The sequence below is a fragment of the Parambassis ranga genome, chromosome 9, assembly GCF_900634625.1.
Source record: "Parambassis ranga chromosome 9, fParRan2.1, whole genome shotgun sequence".
NCBI lineage: Eukaryota > Metazoa > Chordata > Actinopteri > Ambassidae > Parambassis > Parambassis ranga.
In genome coordinates, this window is record NC_041030.1 from 11,675,736 (window position 1) to 11,701,971 (window position 26,236).

The 26,236-nt window shown below is 40.8% G+C and overlaps 4 protein-coding genes across 6 annotated transcripts; 3 read left to right on the plus strand and 1 right to left on the minus strand.

Moving 5' to 3' along the window:
* On the plus strand, positions 1-3,385 carry ak6 (adenylate kinase 6). Its single transcript, XM_028414051.1, has 6 exons — positions 1-104; positions 181-256; positions 597-689; positions 943-1,001; positions 1,195-1,340; positions 2,896-3,385. Exons 2-6 carry the CDS (start codon positions 220-222, stop codon positions 3,083-3,085), a joined length of 525 nt encoding a protein of 174 aa, XP_028269852.1. The 5' UTR covers positions 1-104; positions 181-219; the 3' UTR covers positions 3,086-3,385.
* A 546-nt stretch (positions 3,386-3,931) lies between these two features.
* ydjc (YdjC chitooligosaccharide deacetylase homolog) lies at positions 3,932-8,631 on the plus strand. 2 transcript variants are annotated; one of them, XM_028414049.1, is made up of 6 exons: positions 3,932-4,059; positions 5,579-5,754; positions 6,091-6,250; positions 6,765-6,864; positions 6,957-7,134; positions 7,397-8,631. In XM_028414049.1, the coding sequence occupies exons 1-6, from the start codon at positions 4,057-4,059 to the stop codon at positions 7,725-7,727; spliced, it is 948 nt and encodes a 315-aa protein (XP_028269850.1). In that variant the 5' UTR covers positions 3,932-4,056; the 3' UTR covers positions 7,728-8,631. The 2 variants fall into 2 exon arrangements, with proteins under 2 accessions (XP_028269850.1, XP_028269851.1); XM_028414050.1 differs by lacking the exon at positions 3,932-4,059 and adding an exon at positions 4,717-4,798.
* Positions 8,632-8,935: 304 nt separating this feature from the next.
* Positions 8,936-9,929, minus strand: uqcc3 (ubiquinol-cytochrome c reductase complex assembly factor 3). Its single transcript, XM_028414052.1, has 2 exons — positions 9,694-9,929; positions 8,936-9,214 (listed from the first exon to the last, which is right to left on the minus strand). The coding sequence occupies exons 1-2, from the start codon at positions 9,868-9,870 to the stop codon at positions 9,086-9,088; spliced, it is 306 nt and encodes a 101-aa protein (XP_028269853.1). The 5' UTR covers positions 9,871-9,929; the 3' UTR covers positions 8,936-9,085.
* A 1,248-nt stretch (positions 9,930-11,177) lies between these two features.
* On the plus strand, positions 11,178-23,597 carry zfr (zinc finger RNA binding protein). Of its 2 annotated transcripts, XM_028413292.1 has the most exons (20): positions 11,178-11,278; positions 11,456-11,537; positions 13,715-13,994; positions 14,107-14,248; positions 14,368-14,586; positions 14,758-14,999; positions 15,393-15,596; positions 15,787-16,099; positions 16,202-16,395; positions 16,490-16,609; positions 16,949-17,094; positions 17,170-17,335; positions 17,492-17,694; positions 17,815-17,965; positions 18,168-18,309; positions 20,217-20,314; positions 21,162-21,257; positions 21,577-21,688; positions 21,930-22,027; positions 22,189-23,597. In XM_028413292.1, the coding sequence occupies exons 1-20, from the start codon at positions 11,242-11,244 to the stop codon at positions 22,369-22,371; spliced, it is 3,228 nt and encodes a 1,075-aa protein (XP_028269093.1). In that variant the 5' UTR covers positions 11,178-11,241; the 3' UTR covers positions 22,372-23,597. The 2 variants fall into 2 exon arrangements, with proteins under 2 accessions (XP_028269093.1, XP_028269094.1); XM_028413293.1 differs by lacking the exons at positions 20,217-20,314; positions 21,577-21,688; positions 21,930-22,027; positions 22,189-23,597.
* Positions 23,598-26,236: the final 2,639 nt, after the last annotated feature.

The window sequence follows — 26,236 nt, forward strand, 5'->3', positions numbered from 1 at the left end:
CGTAAAATCTCAGTTACGGCAGTGGCCTGGAGAGGTCCGCTTCTGCCATCGTGCTAGTAAACATCCAGCCAAAGTCTTCTATTTTGACAACTACCTATGAACAGGTTAGCGACTTTATCTTTACTGTTGAAGTAAAAGTGTGTCGGCATGGATTAAAAACAGGATTATTCTGTCTTTCAGGCGGTGAATACCAGGACACGTGTTAGGTGCTAGCAAGCTATGAAGATGAGGAAGCGACCGAACATTCTGCTAACAGGTGATGTTCTGCTGCATGCAGTTTCTGAAATATTTGTAACGCGAAATCCCGTATGATCACAGATTACGTCGCACTAACGCAGCTGTACCTTTGGGTTATTACAGTTTCGGTCACGTTAAATATGTTCAGTGTGATTTGTGCAACACAGATCATAGATGAGATTATATGCAGGCAGATGTATGGACTGCTGATAACTAAAAATAACTAGGTGCTGCGACATAATGATTTATAAACACAAATCAAACCACCATTTGCTTTGTGTCTATAAATCTGTTGATTCTAAACACAATTATACCTTGTAAAGAAAAGTTGCAAAAGTTGATCTCTCCTGATTCTACAGGAACCCCTGGTGTTGGAAAGACCACTTTAGGGAAGGAGCTGGCCCAGCAGACAGGGCTGACGTATGTTAACATCGGAGACCTGGCCCAAGAAGGTAAAACTTAACACACCGGACCCCAGCTGAGATCCCTAGAGGATGGAACATCCTTCCTCTTGATGTGAAATTATAAATGTTATCTGTGGTGCTGTATCCTTCTCCTTCCTCCCCTCCCTACTTTGAGTAATATTTGATTTGCAGTGACTGCTCTCTCCAGTCCAAGTATAGCATATACTTATTCAAAATAGCATGGATCTGGCATATGACTTATAAGTAAGCTGTCCTAATGATGCTGAATATATCTCCCAAGGGCAACTTTATGATGGCTATGATGAAGAGTACCAGTGCCCCATTTTGGATGAAGACAGGGTGAGTTCAATTCCAAGTACTACATCATGATATACAAGTGTAAGCTTGATGTAGACTTATGAATATATTATGAATAAAGTAAATAAATAAACTAAATAAAATTACTATCAAGACACTAGATCAGTCACATTAGATATTATGGACCCCATATTGCAACTGATCATCATGAAACTGACATCTTGGGATCCTGCAGGTGGTGGACGAGCTGGATGAACAGATGATAGAAGGTGGTGTGATTGTTGACTATCACGGCTGTGACTTGTTTCCTGAACGCTGGTTCCACATCATCTTTGTCCTTCGCACAGACAACACCCAGCTGTACACTCGACTAGAGAGCAGGTAACTCCCATTTAAAACTGAGTCTTAATTCACTTAAGACTGAGTGGTATTAAGTTATTGCCAGTGTGTTTCCAGGTTTGAGTTGGGTGATATTGGCAAAAACTGAATCACGATTAATTGTGGCATTTAGCCGATGACGATTAATTGATGACAATTGCACTTACATGTTTTTGACTCTAAATTGCCACAGTGTTCTAGCATGATACCGACAAAACATCAGTCAAGTTAACTACTTCATTCTAACAGGTTAAGCTGGTGATTAAGTAGTGATTAGGCACAAACCAGCCATGGAAATATATATTGATAACAGATGCACAAACTGCTTCAAAATAATAATGAAGCAAAAAGTTAAAGTAACTTTGTCCTTCACATGTTCTTATCATAAGGTCACAGAGCAGTGCATGTCAACATTAAAATTAAACAGGACAAATAAGTTCAGAAAAGTCACATCAGTGATTATTTCAAGTTAAAAAAATGTGTCTGTGCAAATGAACCTGTGACTGGAATATGTCACAGACTAGTGCATGTTTTCACTCATACTGTAGAACAGCAGCAGAAAAAACAAACAAACCGGACATCAACCTGCGTTACGTTCTTCCAGCGCTTAGTTTGGTCGTCAGGAGCAGAATGACTAAACGTATCATAGATTGTATAATGATAGAGTGGAATTCTTTCCAATATCTGCTGGAGGAGACTTCGCTGTTGTAATGTTTCCTATCTTGCTGTGGAGTCCGTAAATAAATATCAAAGTTCATTCTTTTGATACGAGCAAAAATCCAGTTTCTATGGCAACAACCACCTCTCCACGCTTCACCTAATGCATGTCGCGGCACTATATACAGCTTTAGCCGACGTTGTGTCCTCATTGCACTTTCTTCAGCTTTCTTCGTACTCCGGCTTATGGTGACAGACGTAGAGCCTCTGTTAGGAACGTGCTGCTCCGCTTCATTTAACTAAATACCACTGCCATCGCCATTATTGTTATTGTGGGCTCACATGTGCGCGGGTGATGGTGAGAGTACGTCGCACACAAAAGTGCGTCATCATGACGAGGCACTAATCGCCGTAATCGATAAGTGGCAAATATTAATCGGTGACAGTTTTTCTGACGATTAATTGCACACGATACGATTTTGCACAAGCCTAGTTTGAGTGTATAGCTATGATCCTCTTAAACCCTTTAAACCCCTTTGCTTAAGATCCAAAAGTGGATAAATGTTTGCCACTCTTGTTGTAGAGGTAACACTGCTGCTCATCTATTGCTATGTCTGTCAGAATCTTGGCACTGATGGCACTGCCATAGGGCACATCACTTGTGGTTCAAGAAGACCATGCTTTAAAAAGAGTATTATATTTCATAAATCCTATCCTTTCTTAGCATAGGAGGGATAGGACATCCTCGCTAAGCATTACATGGTTTTCTGTGCATCTTACATGCATTTAGAATCATTGTTATATTTTGTTTCAGTCAGGAGATGAAATGCTAATAAATAATTGTGTAGTGGAACTAGTTCACTACATGAGCTATAAGCCTCCCTTCTTGTGTGTGTGACAGGGGCTACACGGGAAAGAAGCTGCAGGACAACGTACAGTGTGAGATCTTCCAGACCATCTATGAGGAGGCCATGGAGGCCTACAGTGAGGACATTGTCCACCAGCTTCCCAGCAACACTCCTGAGGACCTAGAGCGTAACCTGGAGCAGATAGTGCAGTGGACTGAGCAGTGGATGAAAGACCACAACTAGGAGTTGAACTCTGCTGAATCAACATGTTTCATTTGGACATTTAAACCTGAGGTGTAGCTGTTTTTGAAGCAGCAATAATTTTCTCATGGACACTCAAAAGTTCAAAGTACTTTCTTCACCTGCCAGCTTCATCTGGGACTGCTGCTGGACTAACTAACTCTCAAATGGTTACACGCAGTAACAAACACTGGTACTGACACCAGCTGTTTAACTACTCATTGCATCATTAGTGTAAATCCCTTGTGTACTAGTGCATACATATATTTTTTTTATAAATAAATGCCTATCACTGGGAAATGATGCTCCCTCCAATCCGCTAGTGGTGTTTACACAGCAATGTGCCATATCAGACCTGATCAACAGGATGTGGTATGATTACACCAGTGTGTCCGGCTGTTGGAAAGGACTGAAGTAACGTGTACTAGTCCATTCATTTCAGCTCATGCATCAAGTTAAATGAAAGAAAGTTGTTCTTTTATTAGCCTACTATAAACTAAATGATACATTTTACCAAAAACAATATTTAATTTATTGATTATTATGCTTGCATAGGTCAACGACCAGTGCAGTAGTCTGAAACTGATGCAATTTATTTGCCTGATAAAACAGATTAATTATTGACACAGTCTGGTGTGTAATACAGGTTTGACCAATTACAAGATAGAAGAGAGATTTGTTACATTAATGCTTTCATTAGATAGGAGTATAAAGTTACTAAATAAATAAACAATTAAATGTAGATGGATATTTCAGACTTCACTGTACCCTTACAGTAGGTTACTGTGAGCTGGGGAAAAAAGGACATGCACTTCATTTCCTCCCAGGTGTCCACGTCGTGACAACGTGGGAAGCCACACCTGTGTGTAAAGTGTGAACGCACAGTGAGCACTGTATGAGCTCCTAGAGACTGTTAATGTCGGGAGGTATGTTCATGAAAAGGCTTCTCGCTGGAGGATCTGCTGCCCGCTGCCATGGTAAGATAAATGATCAGATGTTATAGTGGTGTGTATATTTACCGGAGATGTTCCCATGACCAGTTTTGCAAAGGTCGTCATGAAATGAGGACTGTGCCTTCAGGCTGTCAATCTTTCCAAAGCGCTGCCATGTGTTGTCCAGCAGAGGGCGTCATATTATACTCAGCTCCAACAGGTGTTATGCCGAGTTTTGCATGCCTGCCGAGAAACACATCCCCGTCGCGGGAACGCGCGCATAGCTAACGCGGATACTTCCGAATATTTTACTGGCGGACAATGCTCTGTTGCTTCTGCTATTAATTAATCACAATAAATGATTCGGAAGCCTGCCGTATCAAAATAATATTTCTATTATTATCAAGTGATTTTGGCAAGTCTGCGCCTGAAGGTTTTACACATTCTCAGTTACTTTTATGCGTTAGCTACCTGAAATTCCTTTGTGTGAAACGTTCACGAAGACATGCCAGAATCTCTCTTAAGAATCATAAAAAATGTTACTTCCAATCATTTATTGTGATTACGAGATACGAGAAGAAATTGTTCATTGTGCGCCCATAAAATACTCGGAGTCTGCGCTTTAGCTGTGTGCGCGTTCCCGCAACGGAGGATGCATTTCCCGGCAGCCATGCCAAACCCGGCATAACACCGGCTGTTCGTCCTGCCAGTCGGAAGTAGGGCTTATTTCCACCATGCCTATGTGGCTCCAGACGTACATGGACTAAAGTGTGTAATACAATGGGTAAGATTAAGTTTTATCCTAAGTGGTGAGGTAAGATCGTGTTCTTAGACCGGGGTCGTGAGCGCAGTGGGTCATTGTTGAGGGACAATGGACCAGCAGACGCGTCTTGAATGTTTGTGTGTGGTTGGTATCAGGATTGTTAATTCTGTGGCAGGGGAGCGGATTTAAGACGCTGAGGGCGGACGCTGCCTGGGGCTGTGGGGAGTTTGTGTGTATGTTTGTGTGACTGGGTACAATAAAGGTTCCGTCCTACATTGACTCCTGCCTGGAGGACAAAACACGTATCGGGTCACTGCTACAGAGCATCACAAACGACAACTTAGTAGTACAGTAAAGTACTTCTTACATTTTGTTCCGCTTCTGCTGGGTTTCATGTCCCATTCACCACCTAACTGGATATATAACCTTTAATTCTTATACCTGGTTTAAACAAAATACTTAGAGGACCTGTGGAGAACAGACACTTTTCCACTTTGCTCCTAATAGGGACGTTTGTCCAGGACACACCACTGGTTTTAGTCTGCATTGTGGGCTATTTGGTGTCTATGTGGGTAATTACTGTATTTACCAATTAATGAGTGTCAGTCATTCTGAATGATACATAAGCCTAAAACTGAAGTAGCTCAGAGTCTATACAACTCATCCAGCCATCTAAAGCTTTCTGCTGGGCACTCCGACACATGCACAGGAGTCAGGCAATGATCCATATAAATTAATCAACGGATAACCTTCAACATTCTATCATCCTTAATAATGGCTATGAATCTGTGTGTTTATCAGAGACCAGCAATAATGCCACAGCCGCGAATGAAGCTGGTGGTGACGGGAGATGATTTCGGCTACTGTCCCAGGAGGAACCAGGGGATTGTGGATTGCTTCCAGGCTGGAGGCATTTCCAGTGTGTCGCTGCTGGTCAATGCCTCTGCTGCCAAAGAGGCAGCCGATCTTGCTAAAAGGTGGTGTAATGCTACACTATGTAAAATCCAAGCAGAGATTATGTGTCCTTTGTTTGTTTGGTGGTATCGTGTTCCTACCCCACATATCCATCTCAGCTCCTGTTAATTTCTTACTGCACTAATAACAAACGTTATAACGCTTAGGATTGACCTGTAGAATCAGTGTCTTCCTCTCATCACCTCTCAAAACCCATTTGTTCACCAGTTTTAATGTAATGTTGATTCTTACAGTCTTTATGTTTTTAGTTTTTTTTTTCTTGATCAATAACAGGTTATTTAGGACCTTTACAGACTTTCAGCCAGAATCATGTGATCATGCCCTTTTTCCCCCCTCAGACATAACATCCCTATCGGCCTCCACGCCAACCTGTCAGAGGGCATTCCTGTGTGTCAGAGTCTTCAGCAGGCCTCTACTCTCGTGAACCAACATGGCTTCTTTCATGGGAAGATGGGCTTTCGCCAGGCATTGGAGAGAAGCCAGCTTTGCATGAAACAGGTACACAGCCCCAAAGCCCACTTTGTTACTGACCTGAATGTAGCATGACATGTTATATGCAGGAAGGTTTTTTTTAGTTATACACTTACACATAAGGCGCACGTCTTGAATTAGATCATTTACAACACCTTATAAAAACCTGACATAAGGGTTTATAATCATGCTTAACCCCAAAGTCCTGTGTTAAACAAGCAAGCTTTCTCCCACATTCTCCATGTGCACAGTTGCTTTGACAGAAAATGCAAAATTCAATGCAAACATGGCACTGCACCACTCAATCTGCATAGACGCGCACACACAGAACACAGCACAGCCACCCAACAAAGTGTCAACACAGTCATTTGCATTACTACACACACAATGTGCTTAATGATGATGGCAACTGGTGTCTGACAACAGTTATTTTTGGGTGCAGTAGCTCTAATATTAACAAAATGTTAGCAACTACAGTAACTTGCTAACATAGACATGACATTTTTCCATTACATTCATTTCCAAGTGTTTTTCTCCCCAGGTGGAGCTAGAGTTGAGGGCACAGGTGAAGTTGTTCATGGAACTGACAGGTCATCTTCCCCACCACATGGACGGACACCAACACGTTCACGTACTGCCAGGTTAGAAATCCAGTTTTTATTGAGTAACATAAGTAAAGATGAAAAGGACAATTTGCACATGTAGTGACTGCCACTGTGTTTGTGCTGTGCAGAGGTGCGGGAGGTGTTTGCACAGGTGTTATCAGACCTCAGGATTCCATACACTCGTGTGCCAGTGGAGCCAGGTTTACACAGCTGCCCATGGCTACCAGCACACCTCCACAGGTTCTACACGCAGGTGGAAAAGGATGCTATGGACTCCATCCCTGTCTTCAAACGCTATGGAATCAGGTCTCTTGTTTAGCCATATTTTCAGTTTAATCCCCGGTTTCTTAGTACAAACAAACAAAGACAAAGATTAGTTCATTCATCCCTAATGCACAAACAGACAGACGCTCTGTCCTTGTTGGAATCTTCAGTAATGTACCTATGTGGATAAATATATTAAACTCGATAGATTTTAGCCAATTACTGGGCTGCAGCAGTGAGTGAATGATACATTCTCTGAGGAACCCCTCGTGTCCTATGGCTGACAAATCTCCAATGTCCACAGGTGGCCAGATGTGTACCTGGGACTGACCACTATGGGCCAGAACATGTCCATCCCCAGCCTGCAGAGGGCGCTTAGCCATGCTTTTTCTGCAGGGCCTGCAGTTACTACCTCCAGCAGTGCATCAGAGTCTAACCAGCCTGTGGTCACAGCAGAACTTATGGTTCACCCAGGATACCCCAGTCACCCCCAGAAAGGAGGCTGTGGAGAGGGTCCAGATGACTTCTCCCAGTCAGCTGACAGACAGCATGAGGTGAGCATGCTCAAAGACCCATCCCTGCTGGCCCTCTACAGACAGGAGAGAGTGCAGCTGTGTGCCTTCAAAGACCTCTGATTACACAACACATACACCAGACCAATGTGAAACTCAGTAGCTACTTCACTTTTGTACAGATTACTATAATCACTAAAAGTACCCTCAGCTCTTATGTCTAAAAGAGCAGGGTACATTTTTTACCAAATGAATGCAAGATAGTTGTTTACTGCTACTGTTTTTAGGTCCAAAGTAATCACAGGTCAGCGCTTTCATATAAAGCAAGAGTGCTGTAGGTTTTTAAATGCTAGCTGAAATCATGAAGGATTTTAAAGGACATAAGACATGCTTCACATTTCCTAAAAAAGTGAGAGTAAGAAGTTTTCAGAGTAAGATACATAGGAGAACAGTTTCATAAGAACATTTTTATGTTTACTGACTTCAAAGCACAGAAACACTACACAAACTACTGTTTGTGTTTGCACTCATTATGTACAGTTCTGTTAAACAGATGTATTGCACAACCATCAGGGTTTTTATATTGTAGCAAGCCCATCATTATGCTTTGCACTCACCAAGTACATTAACTGCCATCAGGGAATATGATGACTTCACTAAAGCTTGGCCCAATCAGCAATCAGGTGATCAGAGAAGTTGTAAATAAACTCATATGAAGGCGATCACTGCCATCTCTGTTCTGTGCAATTCAGATGACCTGACTGCTCTTTTACTCTGTATGGATGTCATAGATCTAAGGTGTGATTTTACCTCCCATCTCACATTACTGATGTATTTTATCAGGCTGTAGTTTTTAGTTAAGAAGGTGCAGGGATAATTTCCACTGATCTCAGGTCTGAGTGTGTCCATCAAATCTAACAGTAGTGTTTGTGTTTCATATAGCTGTTGTCTATATTTGTATTTATAAATTCGAAGCGAAAAGCTTGACGTTGTAACTGAGTTAGCTAATAAACTATGTTGGATTACAGCGTGCTGTTTCTTTTTCTGTAATTCTGGAAACATCTGTGCTGTAATTGTACAGCTGTGGTCATCACTGTCCAGTCAGAGATACATATGGGTGCAGCACTAGATGTGAAATCTAAATAAATCTAAACATTGTGTTCCATCAGCTGTGTCAGAAGGTAAAAATGGAAAATATTCTCCACTTATTACACAAACTCTTAAATGATTCTATACTATTGAATCATCAAAATAACTTCCACAAGTAGTTCACCAAAAACACATACACCCAGACTTCTGTTCCTGTCCATCAGAAAACTAGGAAGATGTAGTTCTCATTGAGAGTTTTAATAAAACGTTTTTTCATGTGACATCCATGTACAATATAACACAATGCCCATTGTTATGTGAGCAGGTCATGGTTCTGAGTCCAGCATTTATTACATGAATACTATACAAACAGCTCACAGAGCTGGGTCTGACTATCTGGATCCTCCGATTCCTCTGGCAAGATTGTCATTGGTCTCAGCTGCCTCTTTCAGTGCTTGCATCACCAGAGCGTTCCTCTGCCGCGTCTCTTCCATTCTCGCTGGGTTGGATTCTGGCAAATTCTGATGAGCAATGCAGGAAGAAGAAAGTTTTCATGAAAACTGGAACAAAGCACATTTAAGTGAATGCAATAGACTTCCATAGGTTTTAGTAAAACATAGACATCTGATGCTTTTATTGTGAGACACTCAGAGCTGCAATTGAGCCATATAAACCTGGCACCTGATAGTTCTTCAGTCCTTTCTGACTGTGTGGGGTTCTGTCACCTCTTTCTTCTAGTCTTTGAACATTGTATTACATCAGGGTCAGTTATAATGTAGACTAGGCGTCATAAAAGGACAGAAACCTGTCCTGCTTTCTCCATGTGAGGCCAGCAGGTGCTTTAGTTTTACCACGGAAACACGTCACGGGTCGCGAGACTTTATTGACATTTGTTGTGTAAAAAAACTGAAAACATCTAGGCTACTAATGCTAGCACAAAACCAAAACTACACTCTAACAGTATGAATGAAAAGCGCAGCGTGGCTCTACGTTGGATCACCTTCAGCATCAGTTTGCGCTTCTCTTCTCCTGGAGATATTATTGACCAAAACCCATAGCCGACCCCGATCACAGTAACGACGCCGGTGGCGGTGATGAGGCTCCGCAAGCCGCTCATCCTGCAGAGCGTCGGGGCCACACGTTGTTTTTGTCTTAACAATTCACCCGACCCGTACATACACAGTTCCCTGTTTGGTAACGTCGGACACAGCTGCGAGAGGCAGGCTGGGATATTCTTCTTCTTCTTCTGTTAGCTCAGCATATTTGACGTAGCAGTGGCGTGTTTCTGCCCCCTGGTGTTTGCTTTACTAATTTGTCCTTTGCGAGAACCGTAAAGAAATGTGTTTTTCCCCATATAATTTACCTTTATACGCTGTTTTGTTTAAAACTATATTATGATTTGACAATCTGATACCCTCTAAAAATAAAGCTTATTGCACATCCTGCTGTAATAAAAATCTGTCAGTGCATTATACCTGTTATACCTATCTATCTATCTATCTATCTATCTATCTATCTATCTATCTATCTATCTATCTATCTATCTAGGTGAATGAATAGTTTTCTTGTTGCCAAAATGTTTTATAATTCTCTACAAAGCTGCATTCTGGGATTAAAAGGAAACAAGCAAAGTCCTTGGTCCCAGGAATAGGGGTATCATAGTCTATTCTTCTTTAGCAAATCTCTCAAGCTTTTCCAGATTTGATGTTTGACTGTGGGAACCATGTTCTTGGGGTTATATGCCCATATGACCAAATTACCTCCTTCCAGTATGTGTAATCTTTCTCCAGGTTGTCCCTAGCATACTTCAGTTTGGCTTGGATGTGTCTTTTCAGCACACACACACTCCATTACTGTACAAACTCCAGGCTGCTGACACTTCAGTTCCAGACTTGATAAATCATTCTTGGCAGCTGTTCTAGACTCTTTGGACACATCTCTCACTAGTTTTTCTTCTAGATCTGCTGAGGTAGTTCACTTTCTACCTCTGCCAGTCTGGTCCTGCACTGTTCTGACTCTCTATGATAGCATGGATGTTTGGACATAATTCGACAAATTAAAATAATAACATAACCATTATCCAAGAACTGAAATTTCTCTCATATTCTGCTTCTACTTTTTCCTGTTATGTCCTTTCCTCCTTGCACATCATTTGGACTCCAGTTTCTTTCTGAGTTGGTCTTTGTTTTTAAAAATAAAAATCTATTAGTGATTCTGATAATTCAATAAAATAACATTGGCTACACCGAGTCTGTGTTTTTCATTTACATTTTCTTGATTGCTCTGTATTATATTTAAGATCTATGTATTACAATGTTTCTCCAATGTTCCCTGTATCGTTATTACATGTAATGTATTTAATTGTGCTGTTTACCAAACAAATATTTAGATATAAAACTAGGGGGCCCAGGATCTTCCCGGACCATGACCGCACCCTTACGTTCCCATTCCAGTTACAGCGCATGCGCTGAATAGGCATTTCCGGGTATGACATGTAATATAAATAGGCTGGTGTACTACTCAGGCGTCGGTAGAACATAAGAAACCAATGATTCCCATATGTCCAGTAGTCTCCTTCACCTATGGTAAGTATCGTTAAAAACATGAAGGTCATATTACTATAATCCAGAAAGTCTTAAGTGTCGTTTGGAACGCAAATGGAACGTCAACATAACAACCGTAATGGATAGTCCTTGGACCGCTCATCCGAGCTTGCTGCTAACGGTTAGCTTAGCGTTATCCTGTGTGTCTGTCCTCCGCAGTGCCCGGCCGGCTTGGTGAAGATGCCAAAATGGCTACCGGCAATTACTTTGGATTTACCCATGGCGCTGCAGCCCAGTACAGGTAAGAGAACCATATGTTGTTGTTTGTTGGGGTCTATGATTCTGCCTGGTGTCATTGCACGCAAACATTAGCCAGAGTTGTACGTTGTGCGGATATGTAGCGGCTGTAAGGCTTTCATTGTTCAAGCTGGGGGAGGGGGCTGTTATCCCTCTGCTGCTGCTGCTGCTGCTGCAGTTGATGTAGAAGGCGGAGTTAAGACTGAAAATTGCACTGCGTAAACAAACGACAGAGGTTGCCTTCATGCGTTTAGCAAAGCTGAGATACGATACATAAAATACTAACTATTTTCAAGTAGGGCTGTTGTGCACAAAGACATATTAGAGTGGAATTTACAGCTCACAAATGTATACCACAAGGAAAATGGAGAGGCTGCAATGTCGGTGTAGGACTGCATAATGGTTAACAGTGCCTGAACCTCTTGTATGTCAGCCTTAAGGAGGTGAAGGGTGTCAAGCTTGAAAACCTGTTTTTGCAGGCTGCCATACAGGGCAAGATAAGAATCCTGGACATAAATCGTTTTTTACATAAGCTCAGCAGAAACAAAATATCCATGTTTCCCACTGCAATAGAATATCTGAATACAAAACAGCATACCTACCAAACCAAGCTGCTCTCTTAGTGTATTTTAGTTTCTAAATTCGACAGCTTTTTTACATCTTACCTTTAGCAGGTTTGCTAACATGAAAAAATACATTCCGTACAGAGGTGGTGTTATGCCTAGCAAGAAAATGCAATAAAACTTAAAATAAAATTACACTGTTAACAATCTAACAGAGATCAATAGTATGGACCATCTGGTTTCTCCTAAATGATTTGGTGGAGAAAAAAAAAGAATAATCAAAAACCTGCTGCGGGCAGGTCATGGCAAGTTTAATCAAGACGGAGTGTTCATTTTAATTACCACATTCGTTGCTGTGGTAATTATTATCCAGCTGTATCTAGCTTTACACCAAATCTGAAGATTGAACACGACCCTTCTTTGATCTTAAGCATCCAAATCTGAAATGTATTTTCATTACAGCGGTGTGTGAAAATTATGTAAGATTACAATATTGTAACATTAACAATACAGAAGGGAGGTTGCTGTCATTGACATTGGTGTAGTACTGAAGTGCACAACATTCTACCACTTCTTGGTAGAGAAATGGTATCCTTACACAGTTCACTTAAGTGCTCAACCATCCAATCCTAAAATGTGCACTGCTCATGCATCAGTATAGGCTGTAAGTCGTAATGGTTACGTCCTTTAATTTGATGATAAACACTTGCACCATTTTTGTCCTCTATTTTAATGAGAAAGGACACACTACACTGTCCCCACAACAAATAAACATTACATGTTGATGTAATGTTAACTATCAAAACAAAACAATCTGCACATATCCCCAGCACACATTCCAATTTTCAACAGTCTGTACTGTTAAATTGCACAGTAACACGTATTGTTTTTAACTGTATCTTTCACTTGGTCTCCACTACTGGGACGGAGAAAGGCTGCAGCTTGACATGATGCCAAAATATGCAACATCAACATAGTGTTTATGTGTCTTAGGAGCTGTAAGAAAACCTATAGGGTGGTTGTAAATAAACTTACATCTCAACAAAAGGGAAGAGAAAAGTTCTGGATTGTGGTAAAATCGTAAACCATGTTGGTTCAACTGGCTCTTGTGTGATACAAAGACGATTGCATGGTCTTGCAAGGCACAACACAGAAGATTTATGGAATAGCATATGAAAACCGTTTAACTAAATATTTTATGGACCGATTTTGAATGTTTTTTAACCCACTTCTCGAGAAATAACATGCTAGTTCATCTCTATGCAGCTGGACACACTGATGTGAGTGATATAGTCATGTAGACTAAAGCTTTAGAGCTATGCATTGTTTCCATGTGTCATGTTAAAGAATTTTGTAACTTTTTTAAATACACACAGTGTTGCTTTATTCGGATCACTAACCTACAAATGGGGAAGAAGTTTGGTGCAAATGGCTGGGTTCTTAGTAAACCTGAGTTGAGGAACATCACAGGCTCTCACTAACTATAAACTTATAGTAACATTCCATATCTTTTGTGCAACGTTTCTGTAATGTAGCATCTTTTTCAGCAGAGATAGAATTCAGGCTGTGATGATCCAGCTAACCTTTTGACATTTCCTTTTCTATGTTGCTCTATCAGCCAGCAGCCCACTGCCGGGGTAGCATACACACATCCTACCACAGTTGCCAGTTATACTGTTCATCAAGCACCAGTGGCAGCACACACTGTGGCAGCAGCTTATGCCCCCACTGCAGCCACAGTTGCAGTAGCTAGGCCTGCACCCGTTGCTGTGGCAGCAGCTACTGCTGCAGCTTATGGAGGATACCAGCCAACCCACGCTGCCACTGATTACGGCTACCCTCAAAGGCAGCCTGAAGTCCCACCACCACCTCCACCAGTTACGTCACAGAATTACCAGGTACAAATATATTTCCCTACACAGATTGTAACGCCTGTGTTACTTTTTTTGACATGGGCCAAATAATGAGCCACAAACCCCTTACATTGTGCTTTATCATATTTATTTTCAGGACTCCTACTCCTATGTTCGATCCACCGCTCCAGCTGTAGCCTATGACAGTAAACAGTACTATCAGCAGCCAGCTGCCACAGCTGCTGTCGCTGCTGCTGCCCAGCCACAACCCAGCGTGGCAGATACTTACTACCAAACAGGTGTGCCAGACTCACCCTTCATTCAACTATTTTGCAAATTTTGTGAGAGAACAATAGAGGTGTATATGGCAAAAACTAATCAGGTTGTTAAAGAGTGGTGTGTATGTTTTTTTTTGTAGCCCCCAAACCAGGATATAGCCAGGGGGTGACATCATACACACAAAGCCAGCAGACTCGACAGGTGACGGTGATAAAGCCAGCAGCACCTAGTCCAGCCTCATCCACCTTCTCCATCTATCCAGTGACCTCTACTGTCCAGCCCGTGGCTGCTGCAGCATCTGTAGTCCCTTCTTACTCCCAAAGCCCTACATACAGCACAAATGCTGTCACATACTCTGGTAAGTTGGAAATGTGTACAGCTTGAGAACTGTTTGTAGTTTTTGGCTAAATTTGAAGTTGCCCTGTATTTGGTTGACTTGAGGGAGGTTAGTAAGTACTGGTCTGAAATAAACATGCGAAGGTTGGAAGGTTGGAAGGTTTCAATTAGGGATTGGTTTTATCTTTTCCAGGAACCACATACTCTGGTTATGAGGCAGCTGTTTATTCAGCAGCCTCCAGCTACTATCAGCAGCAGCAACAACAGCAGCAAAAGCAGGCAGTGGCAGCAGTAGCAGCAACAGCAGCATGGACTGGGAACACTTTCACCAAGAAACCCCCTTTTCAGAGTAAACAGCTCCGCCCCAAACAGCCACCGAAACCCCCTCAGATCCACTACTGTGATGTATGTAAAATCAGCTGTGCAGGTCCGCAGGTGAGTACAGCATAACCATAATTTATATACCTAGTAGGCGTGGCTTTATTGTGAAAGTCTGTAGCTTCAGTTGTAAGACTCACCAATGTCCCATAAGTTCATTTTGCAACTGTGTCTCTATTTACTTAAGTGACTAGTGAATAGTGCCCTAACAGCAGTAACGTCATTAAGTATTTGAAATATGTACTCTGGACATAATCTCTTGGGTAGAACATATGGTATATTCATATATAGTATATTTGAGTATAAACAGCATTTATTTGATAAATGATCGAAGTTTTTTTTTTTTTAGTCTTTTATAAATTGACAATTTTATTATTAGGTTTCATTTGGAACGGCAACATTCCAACCAATGCTGTGTTGCATGTTCTGTGTTCTCATTAAATAAATAAGACTTACAAGGAGCACCTGGAAGGCCAGAAACACAAGAAGAAGGAGGCAGCGCTAAAGGTTTCCCAGAGCAGCAGTACCAGTGGTAGTGGTGGGGGGGTGTTGGCCCGCAACGCTCAGAACCAGCTCCGCTGTGAACTTTGTGATGTTTCATGTACCGGTGCCGATGCGTATGCTGCTCATATCCGTGGAGCCAAACACCAAAAGGTATGGATATGCATGGTGTACTTTGTTGTTCCTATGCATTTCAGTGATGCATATGTAGGTGTATGAAAAAAGTTACCACATGTCGTCTTCACATTTATGCCTAGACAGAGAAATTGCTGGGAGTAATAACTCTACTTTTATGGTCAATGGAAACCTCAGACATGCTGACAATGATTTTTCTGTGATCCAGGTTGTGAAACTTCATACCAAACTTGGAAAGCCCATTCCTTCTACTGAGCCTAGTATGGTCACCCACACATCATCCTCCACTACAACTGCCCAGAGCAAGACCACCACAGCTACCCTGAGCAGCTCCAGCACCACCAGCTCCATGTGTGTGTCTGCCTCCTCCTCTGCCAACAGCTCCAGCCCCCCTTACCTTAAACCTGTCAACATTGTCAGCAGTGTGGCAGCTGTAAAGAACCCATTAGCCAATAACCTCTCTGCTGCTAATGCTGCCTCAGCAGGAAAGAAAGTCAACACCCCCAAGATCAATTTTGTTGGTTAGTAAGCACATATTATGAGTACAGCACTGTTGTTTAGAAGAATAATGGCTATTGTTTTAAATCCTACTATGACTATAACAGTATGATCGTTGACTGCAGGTGGAAATAAATTACAGACAACGGCTAAAATGGAAGAGGCCAGAGCGGAGGCCAAAGTCGAGGCTTCTAAGCCTTTGACACCTTCTTCAGGTTGCCAGGACCAAAAAACTGAAGTTTCAGATTCACTGTCCACATCAGCCTTGGCAGCCCTGCAGAGTGACGTTCAACCTGTTGGTCATGACTATGTTGAAGAAGTAGGTTTTGACATGCATGGCTTTGAGCCAACCTGTGTCTATGGAACAAAAATTGGTTAAATTTCAGACTGTAATGTGTACATTTCTTGTTAAGGTCCGAAATGATGAAGGTAAAGTCATCCGCTTCCATTGCAAGCTCTGTGAATGTAGTTTCAATGATCCAAATGCAAAGGAGATGCATCTAAAAGGTCGGAGGCATCGTCTGCAGTACAAGGTTTGTAACTAACATATATTGTAACTTGTTGTAATATGTTTATATGAACAGGGAAGGAAAGAAAGTGACTGATGCTAATGCAATAAAATTACAAAGACCAAAGGCATATTTACATAATATACAACTATTTAGGTTTCATCTCCCCTTTTTTAAAAGTAAATATTGTAGTAATGCATTGCTAGTGATTTCAACAGCTACACTGCCTAACTAACGTAGCTATGTTTGGTCAAGCTTAAACACGTTGTGGGTTTTTTGCCATAAATGCATCCATCATTTTGCTCCATTGGTCATTCTTATCTAGGAGCAGCTAAAACATTTTGTTACTGTTTTGATTTGTAGAAAAAGGTGAATCCAGATCTGCAGGTTGAAGTCAAACCCAGCATTCGAGCAAGAAAAATCCAGGAAGAGAAGATGAGAAAGCAGATGCAGAAGGAGGAATACTGGCGAAGACGAGAGGAGGAGGAGCGATGGAGAATGGAAATGAGGTATGGCTGACCATTTGTTATCCGTCGGTAAGTAGGGCAAGTCATGGATTCACACAGGATGTGTTTCATTCATAGACGCTATGAAGAAGACATGTACTGGAGACGGATGGAGGAGGAGCAGCACCACTGGGATGAGCGGCGCCGTATGCCAGATGGAGGGTATCCACAGGGACCTCCTGGCCCCCCTGGTCTTCTTGGGGTCCGACCTGGCATGCCCGGCCTGCAGCCTCAGGGTCCCGTGGTATGTTTGGCACCATACAGAATTTGCAAACAAAGAAAGAACTGATGTATACTCAAGGGAGATATAAATGGCTTTGAAAAGGGCAAGAATATTTAAACTTTGATCACAGCACAGGTCAAAATACTTCTACTTTAGCTTGTGCTTTTGGTCTTTTAGCCCCCACGACGGCCTGACTCCTCAGATGATCGTTACGTCATGACCAAGCATGCAGCTATCTACCCGTCAGAGGACGAGCTCCAGTCTATCCAGAAAATTGTGTCAATCACAGAGCGTGCCCTCAAACTAGTCTCGGACATTATTACAGACCAGGAAAAACCCCAGGAAGAGGACAAAGAGAAGACTGAACCAACTAAAGACAGGTGTAGTATCTGGAGTAGAATGTCTCCTTTTTTCGCTGACTTCTGATTATGCTGTTTTAACAGTTTCCTGTTCTGATTTTCAATATTGTTCCTTTCTATTCTCCTTGTGTAATGGCCCAGAGCCCTGAAGGGGGTGATGAGGGTTGGAGTCCTGGCCAAAGGCTTGCTTCTTCGTGGGGACAAGAATGTCAACCTGGTCCTACTCTGCTCTGAGAAGCCCACAAAGAGCCTCCTCACCGGCATTGTGGAGCACCTTCCCAAACAATTAACAGTACTGTCTTTACAAATGTCACCACAGTTTGATTCCTCTGTGGTAACTTAAATATACACTTACAATCCAAATTTAAAATGTTTTGTAGCGCTGACCATTTTCAGGTTATAAAGATGCATTTAATTCATTAGAGTTCAGCTGTTTTTCTAAGTTATCACTTACTAATTTGCAGTCAATAATGTTGTTGTATTTTTCTTTTCAGATGGTGACACCAGAAAAATATGAAGTCAAGGGATCTATCCAAGAAGCAGCCATCATTCTGACATCCTCTGCCGAGCCAAAGATGCAAGTGACAATCACGCTGACTTCACCTGTCATCAGAGAGGAAAATGGCCGGGACGGAGGTTGGAAAAACCATCAGAGCCTTTCCCATTGCACCTCTCTTCTTGTCTTTCTGCTATCTCTCTATGAAATCAGTTTCAGTATGTTGGTTGACACCCTGAAGAGCACTGTCCTGCTGGCACTCCACACACATTATTTAGTTGGGCTTTAAATCAGACCATCCTGTCAAGCTGCTCTTCATATACCACTCACCTCAAGTCAGCTCATCATATTCAGTGCAACTCTATGATGTCTTTTTCCTTTAGAATCTATAGTGCGCATTGTATGAGCTGCATAATTTCTTTTCTCCTTTACTGGTTTTTGAGCCATTAAGAGACCCCCAAACTAGTTATTTAACCAATAACAATTTTATATGATGTAGTGCAGATTACTTGACGAAAGAGGCGTGTGCCAGCAGTATTGCTCTTATGCTTTTTGCTCTGTAACTCTTACCTCTCAATGCTATTTTTATCCTTTAAACAACGCATGATCAGTGTTTGCATTGTGTTAAGTCTAGTTATTCCCAGGTGAGATTCTATTTTGTTTCCTGTGTTCCAGGGGATATTTCTATTTTATTGGTAGCTGTAACCAATGGGAGACATGCATTACCATATTTTTCTCCAAAAAATCACACAGATGAGGAGAAAAAAAGTCCATTCTTATAACAGATGAACAAACAGACTACAGGAGGCACATCTGTTTCTCAAGTTTAATTGGAACTGTTGATTGTGCAAATCATAATTTGGCCTAAGCCAGAGGAAATTGGATGTAAATTTCTCACAGGAAACAAATCTTCCTTTTGTGTACTGGTGAACGGTTCACCATGCTGAGGTCCCCTGTTCTAAAGTGCTCCCCTGAGTTGATCGAAATCTTGTCTTTATACACATAGGATCAAAATTGGGCTCAGTACGGTAAATATTTAGATATTCAGCTAAAATCAAAGCTTGTCCTTTCGATTTTAGTCACAACAGAAAGATGAGGACACAAAACTGAAGATGTACAAGATGTCATTCAATTAATTTACAATAGAAAGATGAGGATAAAATGCTGTGAAATCTGATGATATGAATAATTCTTAGGGGAGTATTGTTAAAAGTTCAGGAAAGAAGGCTATGACAGAGGAATCTTTGGTTGCACTTGAGTACAGCTTTTGGTATACAATGATTGTTGGGGTCTTTTTCCAACCTACTGATGTTAGGTATGCATGCCATGATATCCTAACCCTTTTTGTTTTTTTCATAGTTTTTTTTTCTCCTCTCCAGCAACCATTGCTTCCTCCTTTTTGATATCTGTAGTAATTATATAAACCTGCACAAAAAAACATCTAAAAAAAGAAACACAAACATCTAGTACATTGTCTCCCATCAGAGGTTTAGTAGGGCCCAGCGGCTTCGGAAGGATTTTTGACCAAGGTTTTCTCACATCCCAAAAACTTTGCCACACCTACTATTGCCATGCCACTTTTTTATCAGGTCACGCCATATGCACATTGTCTCTGCAACATAAGCCAATACTAATAACCTTATCTGTCCTTATTTGTACTGAAAATCAAAGACTCTATGACAGTAATACGCTTTGAAAAGGTAACGCTAAGCACAATTACCTGATAAAATGGTACTGGCTTCAATATTTGTAAGCCTAAACCTAGTTTAGGTTACAGTGTTGAGTCAGTAAATTCTTACCTCTTAGAGTAGAGAATATAGATGATTTAACATGTCAATCTTCTGTCCATCACTCTAACCATGTGTTAGTTTGTGTACGTAGTTAGGTTTTTTAGAGCCAGTAACATTCTTTTGAATTTACAAAATAAGCAACCAATTGTTGGTTGACATTGGTATGTGTGGCAATGTGTTTGTTCTTTGCCAGCCTCGCTGACCTGGTCAAACACCCATTCCTCATCACCATTTTGACACTTCAAATCCATTTTTAGATGTAACCTCGGGTATGGTGAAAGACCCAGCGGACGTCTTGGACAGGCAAAAATGCCTTGACGCTCTGGCTGCTCTGCGCCACGCTAAGTGGTTCCAGGTTCGGAACATCATTTTACTTTCTTATTGTAGCCTTATGAGATGTATTATTTATTTGTTTATTCATTTATTTGTGTTCTTACACATTTGATTTTATTTTATCATCAAGATGAAAAATACAACCGTTTGAAACAAAACAAAATATTCAAGGATGCCACCTATTATAATAATGATCTGGTCAATGGCCATTGTATGTAATAACTGTAAATCTAAGTTCATTTGAATCTAATGGAAAAAAATATTAGTGATGAACCGGCATCCTTGTATTACCTATTCAATTTTTGAAGTACTGCATTATAGGTACATATGATTCCATAAGGCTGCACAATAACTAGCACAAAGTTGTGCCATCAAGAAGTGCTTTCATGTTGAACATTTGTATGGTTTTTATTCTATATATTTTGTAGAATGGGGATTGAGAGAAAAGGGAATATCTGAATAGTTTCCTGTGATTCTGCTACCTGAGCAAAAGCATGGGCAAAGTAAAGCAGATTTCCTTTGCTCTTTCAGTCCCTATGCTCTCCTCTCAGGTGGACTTGTACTTTGAAGTCCCTGTTTGTGAGATACCTGGATAAATCTGGGGTCAGGGTTTAGAAGATGGCAAGAAAGGCCCTCATTTCTTGTGCATCTTGCAAACTTTGAACTCCCTTACTAACTGTGAGGTACAAGACTACTGGGAATGGCAGCTGATTGCAAACTGTTATGGCTTATACACACATCAAACCATACTCAAGCTTCCATTATGCACAGTAGTGTTTGGACCTCTGTGATGGAACTGATTCACTTGTTTGGTCCATCTCTTCTCACCCTGGGTTGTTCCATAATACTAACCTTTTTTGCACCAAAAGGCTAGAGCCAACGGTCTTCAGTCCTGTGTGATCATCATCCGAATCCTGCGAGACCTCTGTCAGAGAGTTCCTACATGGTCACCTTTCCCTGGATGGGTAAGACTGAAATGTGCAAAAAAAAAAAAAAAAAAAAAAAAACTGTCTTTGGGGTTGTTCAACTATTTAATTGCATATCGGTCTGACTTTTTCTTGTGAGTGTGACACCTCAGGAAGGCCTTAATGGTGCTTATAAAAGGGACCAGCATATGTACTACAGTTCAGCAGCTGAAAAGATTAACCATGGTGTAGTGATGTGAAATTATTGCAACCCATGCTGTTAAGTTTTTTACTCTTCAGTACTGGAATGCACTGGAACTGCTGTAGTGTATGCTCTATGAACTGCCACCTAAGTCACAGCGCTGTTCACTCTGTTCAGGCCATGGAGCTACTAGTTGAGAAAGCCATCAGTAGCGCCTCTGTCCCCCTCAGCCCCGGTGATGCACTGAGACGTGTCTTTGAATGTATTTCTTCTGGGATTTTACTCCCTGGTGAGGTTCCTTTACTTTTTCTTTTATGTGTATCATGACCTATTGATAAATTGCATGTACATGTTTTTGGGACAATTTGAGTCACAACAAATTGATTAATGGTAAAATGCAGCAGTTTTCTGTATCGGCCCCCATTAAAATTATTCAGAATTTCCACTGTAGTAATAGTGACAGAGGAGTGTTCCTCAGTTCAAATTTGATTTAAAAAAAAAAAGCCCTCTGATGATATTTATTTTAACAGGTGGACCAGGATTGATAGATCCTTGTGAAAAGATGCCTGTGGATACACTAGCAGCTATGGGAGAGCAACAGAGAGAGGACATTACTTCAAGTGCCCAAGTACAAGCTCTTCTATTATACTCAAACTCACTGACCAAAGAAATATTTTTGTTCTTTTTATTTAAAGGATAAGCTTTATTTTTTTTTTAAGTTTTTTGCATTGGGATTATGAATTGAGAAGTAATGTCAATAACGATTTTGAAATATTTCTTCTTCTACAGTTTGCTCTGAGGCTGCTTGCATTCCGGCAGATCCATAAAGTTCTGGGTATGGATCCTCTGCCGCAGATAAACCCTCGCTTCAGCATCCGCAACAGTCGCAAACGTCGCCGTGACAACAGCGATGGGACAGACAGCTTTGAGGGCGAAGGCAAAAAAGACAAGAAAGACTACGATAGTTTCTAAATTGCTCCGTTATAAATTAAATGTAACCTACATACTGAAATGTACTAAGATGTTGTATGCCTGTGTACTGACCTCTTCTTTTTAAGCTACAGTTGTACCGGTGTCATTTGGTATTACACAGACATCTCCGTTTGTGCATTGTTTTAGTTATAGATTTTTTTTTTTTAAGTTGGTCAGACCTCTGTGCTAGATGAAGCAGATTTTACCTGATGTGCTTCTTGATGGAAGTGTTGATGAGAGCCGTTCTGCTCCACCCTGAGGTGTTTCTGTTTGAAGATGAAGAGCACAGGAGAAAAATGAAGTCAGACTTATCTTTATGTAGATGAGGAGGAAAACCAATGATGCATCAATGCCTTCATTCATCTGTATATTTGCATTCAGCGGTGGTTGTTACTGTTGTGAAGCATTCATTTCAGATTTCAGTTACTCTTTTGAACTAGTATGCTTAATGCAAGTGATGTTTGATGCTGTGGTCTTGTTACGTTTCAGTGCTAAGTTAAACTAATGCTAAAAGACTTACAGGGCATTGCACACACATTCAGAAGCTGTAATCTTTGTTAGTAGTGAAGTTGTCAGCCCTAAAGTGTAGTTTCATGTCCTTTCATTTGCTATACATATATATAAATATATGAAAGTATTTGTATAATCTATAAATAGAGAAAAAAGACTTTGGTTTGTGGAAAAAGTGGCCATGTTCACGTTGCATACTGTATCAGTTTCTACATTTGTTTTCATGGTTAATAAGGAACTTTATTGGCTTGCTTGCCTTTTACCTTGGTTAGGTGCTAAATGAAGTTCAACATAGGAAGAACATGGGATCATGACTGGGAACAGGAGGGGTGGGAACTTCAGCGTAGGTGCTGTTGTGAATGCTTGCTGTGCTCTGCATTCTGCCAGAAGCAGAATAAACATTTCCAGACTGAAGAATTGTGTCTGTCATGGTATACAGTATTCAGGGTTGCGTTTATGATATCTTTTATTTTGCAGTAATTTGTGGTAAAGCAGCCCCAGCCAGTTAGATGTTTCTGTACTGTAGATTTTTGGGGGGCGGTTTGAGTTACTAGATTTCTGCTACAATATTTAAAACCGGACTTGAAATGTTCGTTTTACACATAATTTTTAAAATAGACGATTTTACTTTCTTAAGTAACTGAACTTTTTCACACTACTTTCATGTTCTGAGATGTGTACATATTGTCAGATATGGATTTTGACCAGTCAATAATAAATAATGGGATTATCATAATTAGGTTTCAGCTTTATTTGGTAGCAGTTATCAGATCTACACTGCAAGTGTGATTTAACTTGTTTCATGTTAAATAGGAATAAAACCTATTTTATTGAACACTGAAATTTACAGCTTGTTTGAGGTGTCCTCATAACTTTTGTTTTTCCATAATAACAACCAAGAAAACGACCACTGTCATTCCATCCAGTGACACATGTAAACAGTTCTCTGTCTCAGAAGGTTTATTGGTTTGAACAACAGTGAAGCTGTATGATACCAAAGAAACCAAATGGCAGAGCGGTTTACATTTTCTTCATGCTCTAATGACTGAAAGTTGCCTGTAAAAGTCAAAGATCATTTGAGCCTATTGATTGTTTCCTTGAAGAGTATAGGTGTAATGGAGGATTCCACCTTTCTCCAAGTAGCAGTCATGTTCATTGGTCCCCTTCTTGATCTGTCTCTGGCAGACACCCAGCAGGTCATCAAAGAGGAAGTCACTGTCATGGACCTCCATCCTCAGCACATCATTCTCCTGGGCCTTGAAGTGAGTGAACTCCTCCTCCCACCACGGGTTCGGGTTGTTGTTGCGAACAGACGTTTTTCCTAGATAGGCAGAGCCACAGAACACCTTGACGTAGCCGTCAGTGGTTCCCAGGAGGTTGGAGGGCAGGCCGCTGGCGCGCAGGTTGAACAGCTTCAGCTGGGCTTCAGCCACGGTCAGACTGCACAGAACCAGCAGGAGGACGGGAATACCGGAGGCCATGACTAGAGTAGGAACAAGAGCTTTGCTTTTTAATCAGGACTCCTGAATATCAGCATCATCAGTTCAGCCTAACCTCCTCTATACTCATGCTTAGTGGCTCTATAACAACATACGTCATATGTTTCTGCATATATAATCTCTGTGGTGAAAACCTCCAGAGAAATTGCATAATTTAATAAATAATGAAAACGTTTTATTTGTGAATCTCCAAAAGAACATCCTAATTATGAAGCTGCTCTTCAGTTGTTTGGAACTGCTGGTACAAAAGTCCATCTCAACTATTTATTTGTATGTATGTCAAATAAAATTAATCAAAGCTAAAGTATATTCACTAACGAGATTTTCTTGAAAAAACTACTTAATAGCACTTCTGATGATTAACTCACTTGTGACCAGCAGTCATATGACCATATGGCTGATGATTGGTAACACCGACCTGCACTTACAAAAATATATAAATACATATATAAATATAAATATATAAAGTTTTATATAATGTATATACTGATTCCAGTATATATGCAATAAAACTGCTTAAAATCTGTCTGGGCTTAACTTGAAATAATGTCAGATAAGCTCTTTCTAAACATGAATCGGTCACGGAAAAAAGCTTTAAAAAGGGGGTTGAGATTATTATTGTTTTTTTATTCGAACATATTCATTTTTCTCCATTGTCTTCAGAAAGCCATTTCATCCGTTTCATCATTAAAACCAGATATAATAAAAAGACAGCACAGCACAGTTAGGAACAGATTTCTTACCTGCAGGCTTTAATGTCTTGTCTATCAACCACAGACACCTGCAGAACCTCATATCAGCCTCATGTCACCCTCCCACAACCTGCTGCGCTCTCAGCCTTACATAATACCACAGGACGACTTTGGATTACATAATGTTGCATTTCACATTTACTCTTTTAACAAAAACTACTCAAATCTCTGTGAGGATGCAAAAGCTTCATTCTAACAGGAACTGTTAGTAACAAAAATAATGAGTCATTTTTTAAAAAGGGGAGGCATAACAATCACAAACATTAAAAACCAATGGAATTAAACATTTTAAAAATGAAATTTAGACTTTAGCATAACTGATCCACAGTGCAACAAAACAAAATGTTCACTGACCTTACAGATTATCTGAGTAGTAATTTTAGTAGAAGAGTAACAGTAGTAGAACACATGAGAGATTTTTATGTTTGTGAGCTCAAACAGTACACCAGAATGCAGCCACTGGGGAGGAATAATACAAATCTTAATGTAATGTAATGATGATGTGTTTCTTCCATCTGCTGTTCTTTTTTAATGTAGCAGAGCTCCTATCAGTTTGATAACAAGCTCAATTTAAACATTTACTAAAGCACTAACAGACTTCAGCAGGCTGTTTATTACTGGACACACAAAAAAATTAATTTATGGAATGCAACCACAAAAGTTGTTCCTTCATTGGACGTTCATCCTCTCCACATTCTGACATGGTGACTCAGTCATTTGTTTTTTAGGGGGGTGTGTGAAGCGACACACAGTCTATCCAATGAATTCACCCTGTTCCACTCCTCTGCGGGTGGAGTGTTAACATGCACACCAAAGCAGGGCTCAAACGCAGCGATCGTGAGACTCAGACAGGTGACACTTTCCACACTTTGAGTCTTTATCAAGGACAGTATCTGTCACATGTAATAATCAGAAACTCACCAGATTTCAGCTGTATGTTCACAGACAGAGGGAATCAGTAAAGTCACCAGTAGCAATTTTGAAAATACATACCTGTAAACATACATCTGCTGTGGGTTAAAAAAAGAACAACAACACTATTAGAGACATGTAGCATCTCATTAAAGCAGGTGGCTGGACTATTCCAATTAACCCTTTAGTGTC

Bases quoted from the DNA above. Each gene is read 5' to 3' on its own strand.
- ak6 (XM_028414051.1), top strand. From the start codon at position 220: ATGAAGATGAGGAAGCGACCGAACATTCTGCTAACAG. The intron at 257-596 runs GTGATGTTCTGC...CTGATTCTACAG, and splicing joins ACCGAACATTCTGCTAACAG to GAACCCCTGGTGTTGGAAAG. The intron at 1,341-2,895 runs GTAACTCCCATT...TGTGTGTGACAG, and splicing joins TACACTCGACTAGAGAGCAG to GGGCTACACGGGAAAGAAGC.
- ydjc (XM_028414049.1), top strand. The intron at 5,755-6,090 runs GTGGTGTAATGC...TTCCCCCCTCAG, and splicing joins GCAGCCGATCTTGCTAAAAG to ACATAACATCCCTATCGGCC. The intron at 7,135-7,396 runs GTCTCTTGTTTA...CAATGTCCACAG, and splicing joins TTCAAACGCTATGGAATCAG to GTGGCCAGATGTGTACCTGG.
- uqcc3 (XM_028414052.1), bottom strand. From the start codon at position 9,870: ATGTACGGGTCGGGTGAATTGTTAAGACAAAAACAACGTGTGGCCCCG. The intron at 9,215-9,693 runs GTGATCCAACGT...ATTGCTCATCAG, and splicing joins AGCGCAAACTGATGCTGAAG to AATTTGCCAGAATCCAACCC.
- zfr (XM_028413292.1), top strand. From the start codon at position 11,242: ATGATTCCCATATGTCCAGTAGTCTCCTTCACCTATG. The intron at 20,315-21,161 runs GTTCGGAACATC...TTGCACCAAAAG, and splicing joins GCCACGCTAAGTGGTTCCAG to GCTAGAGCCAACGGTCTTCA. The intron at 22,028-22,188 runs GTACAAGCTCTT...CTTCTTCTACAG, and splicing joins ACATTACTTCAAGTGCCCAA to TTTGCTCTGAGGCTGCTTGC.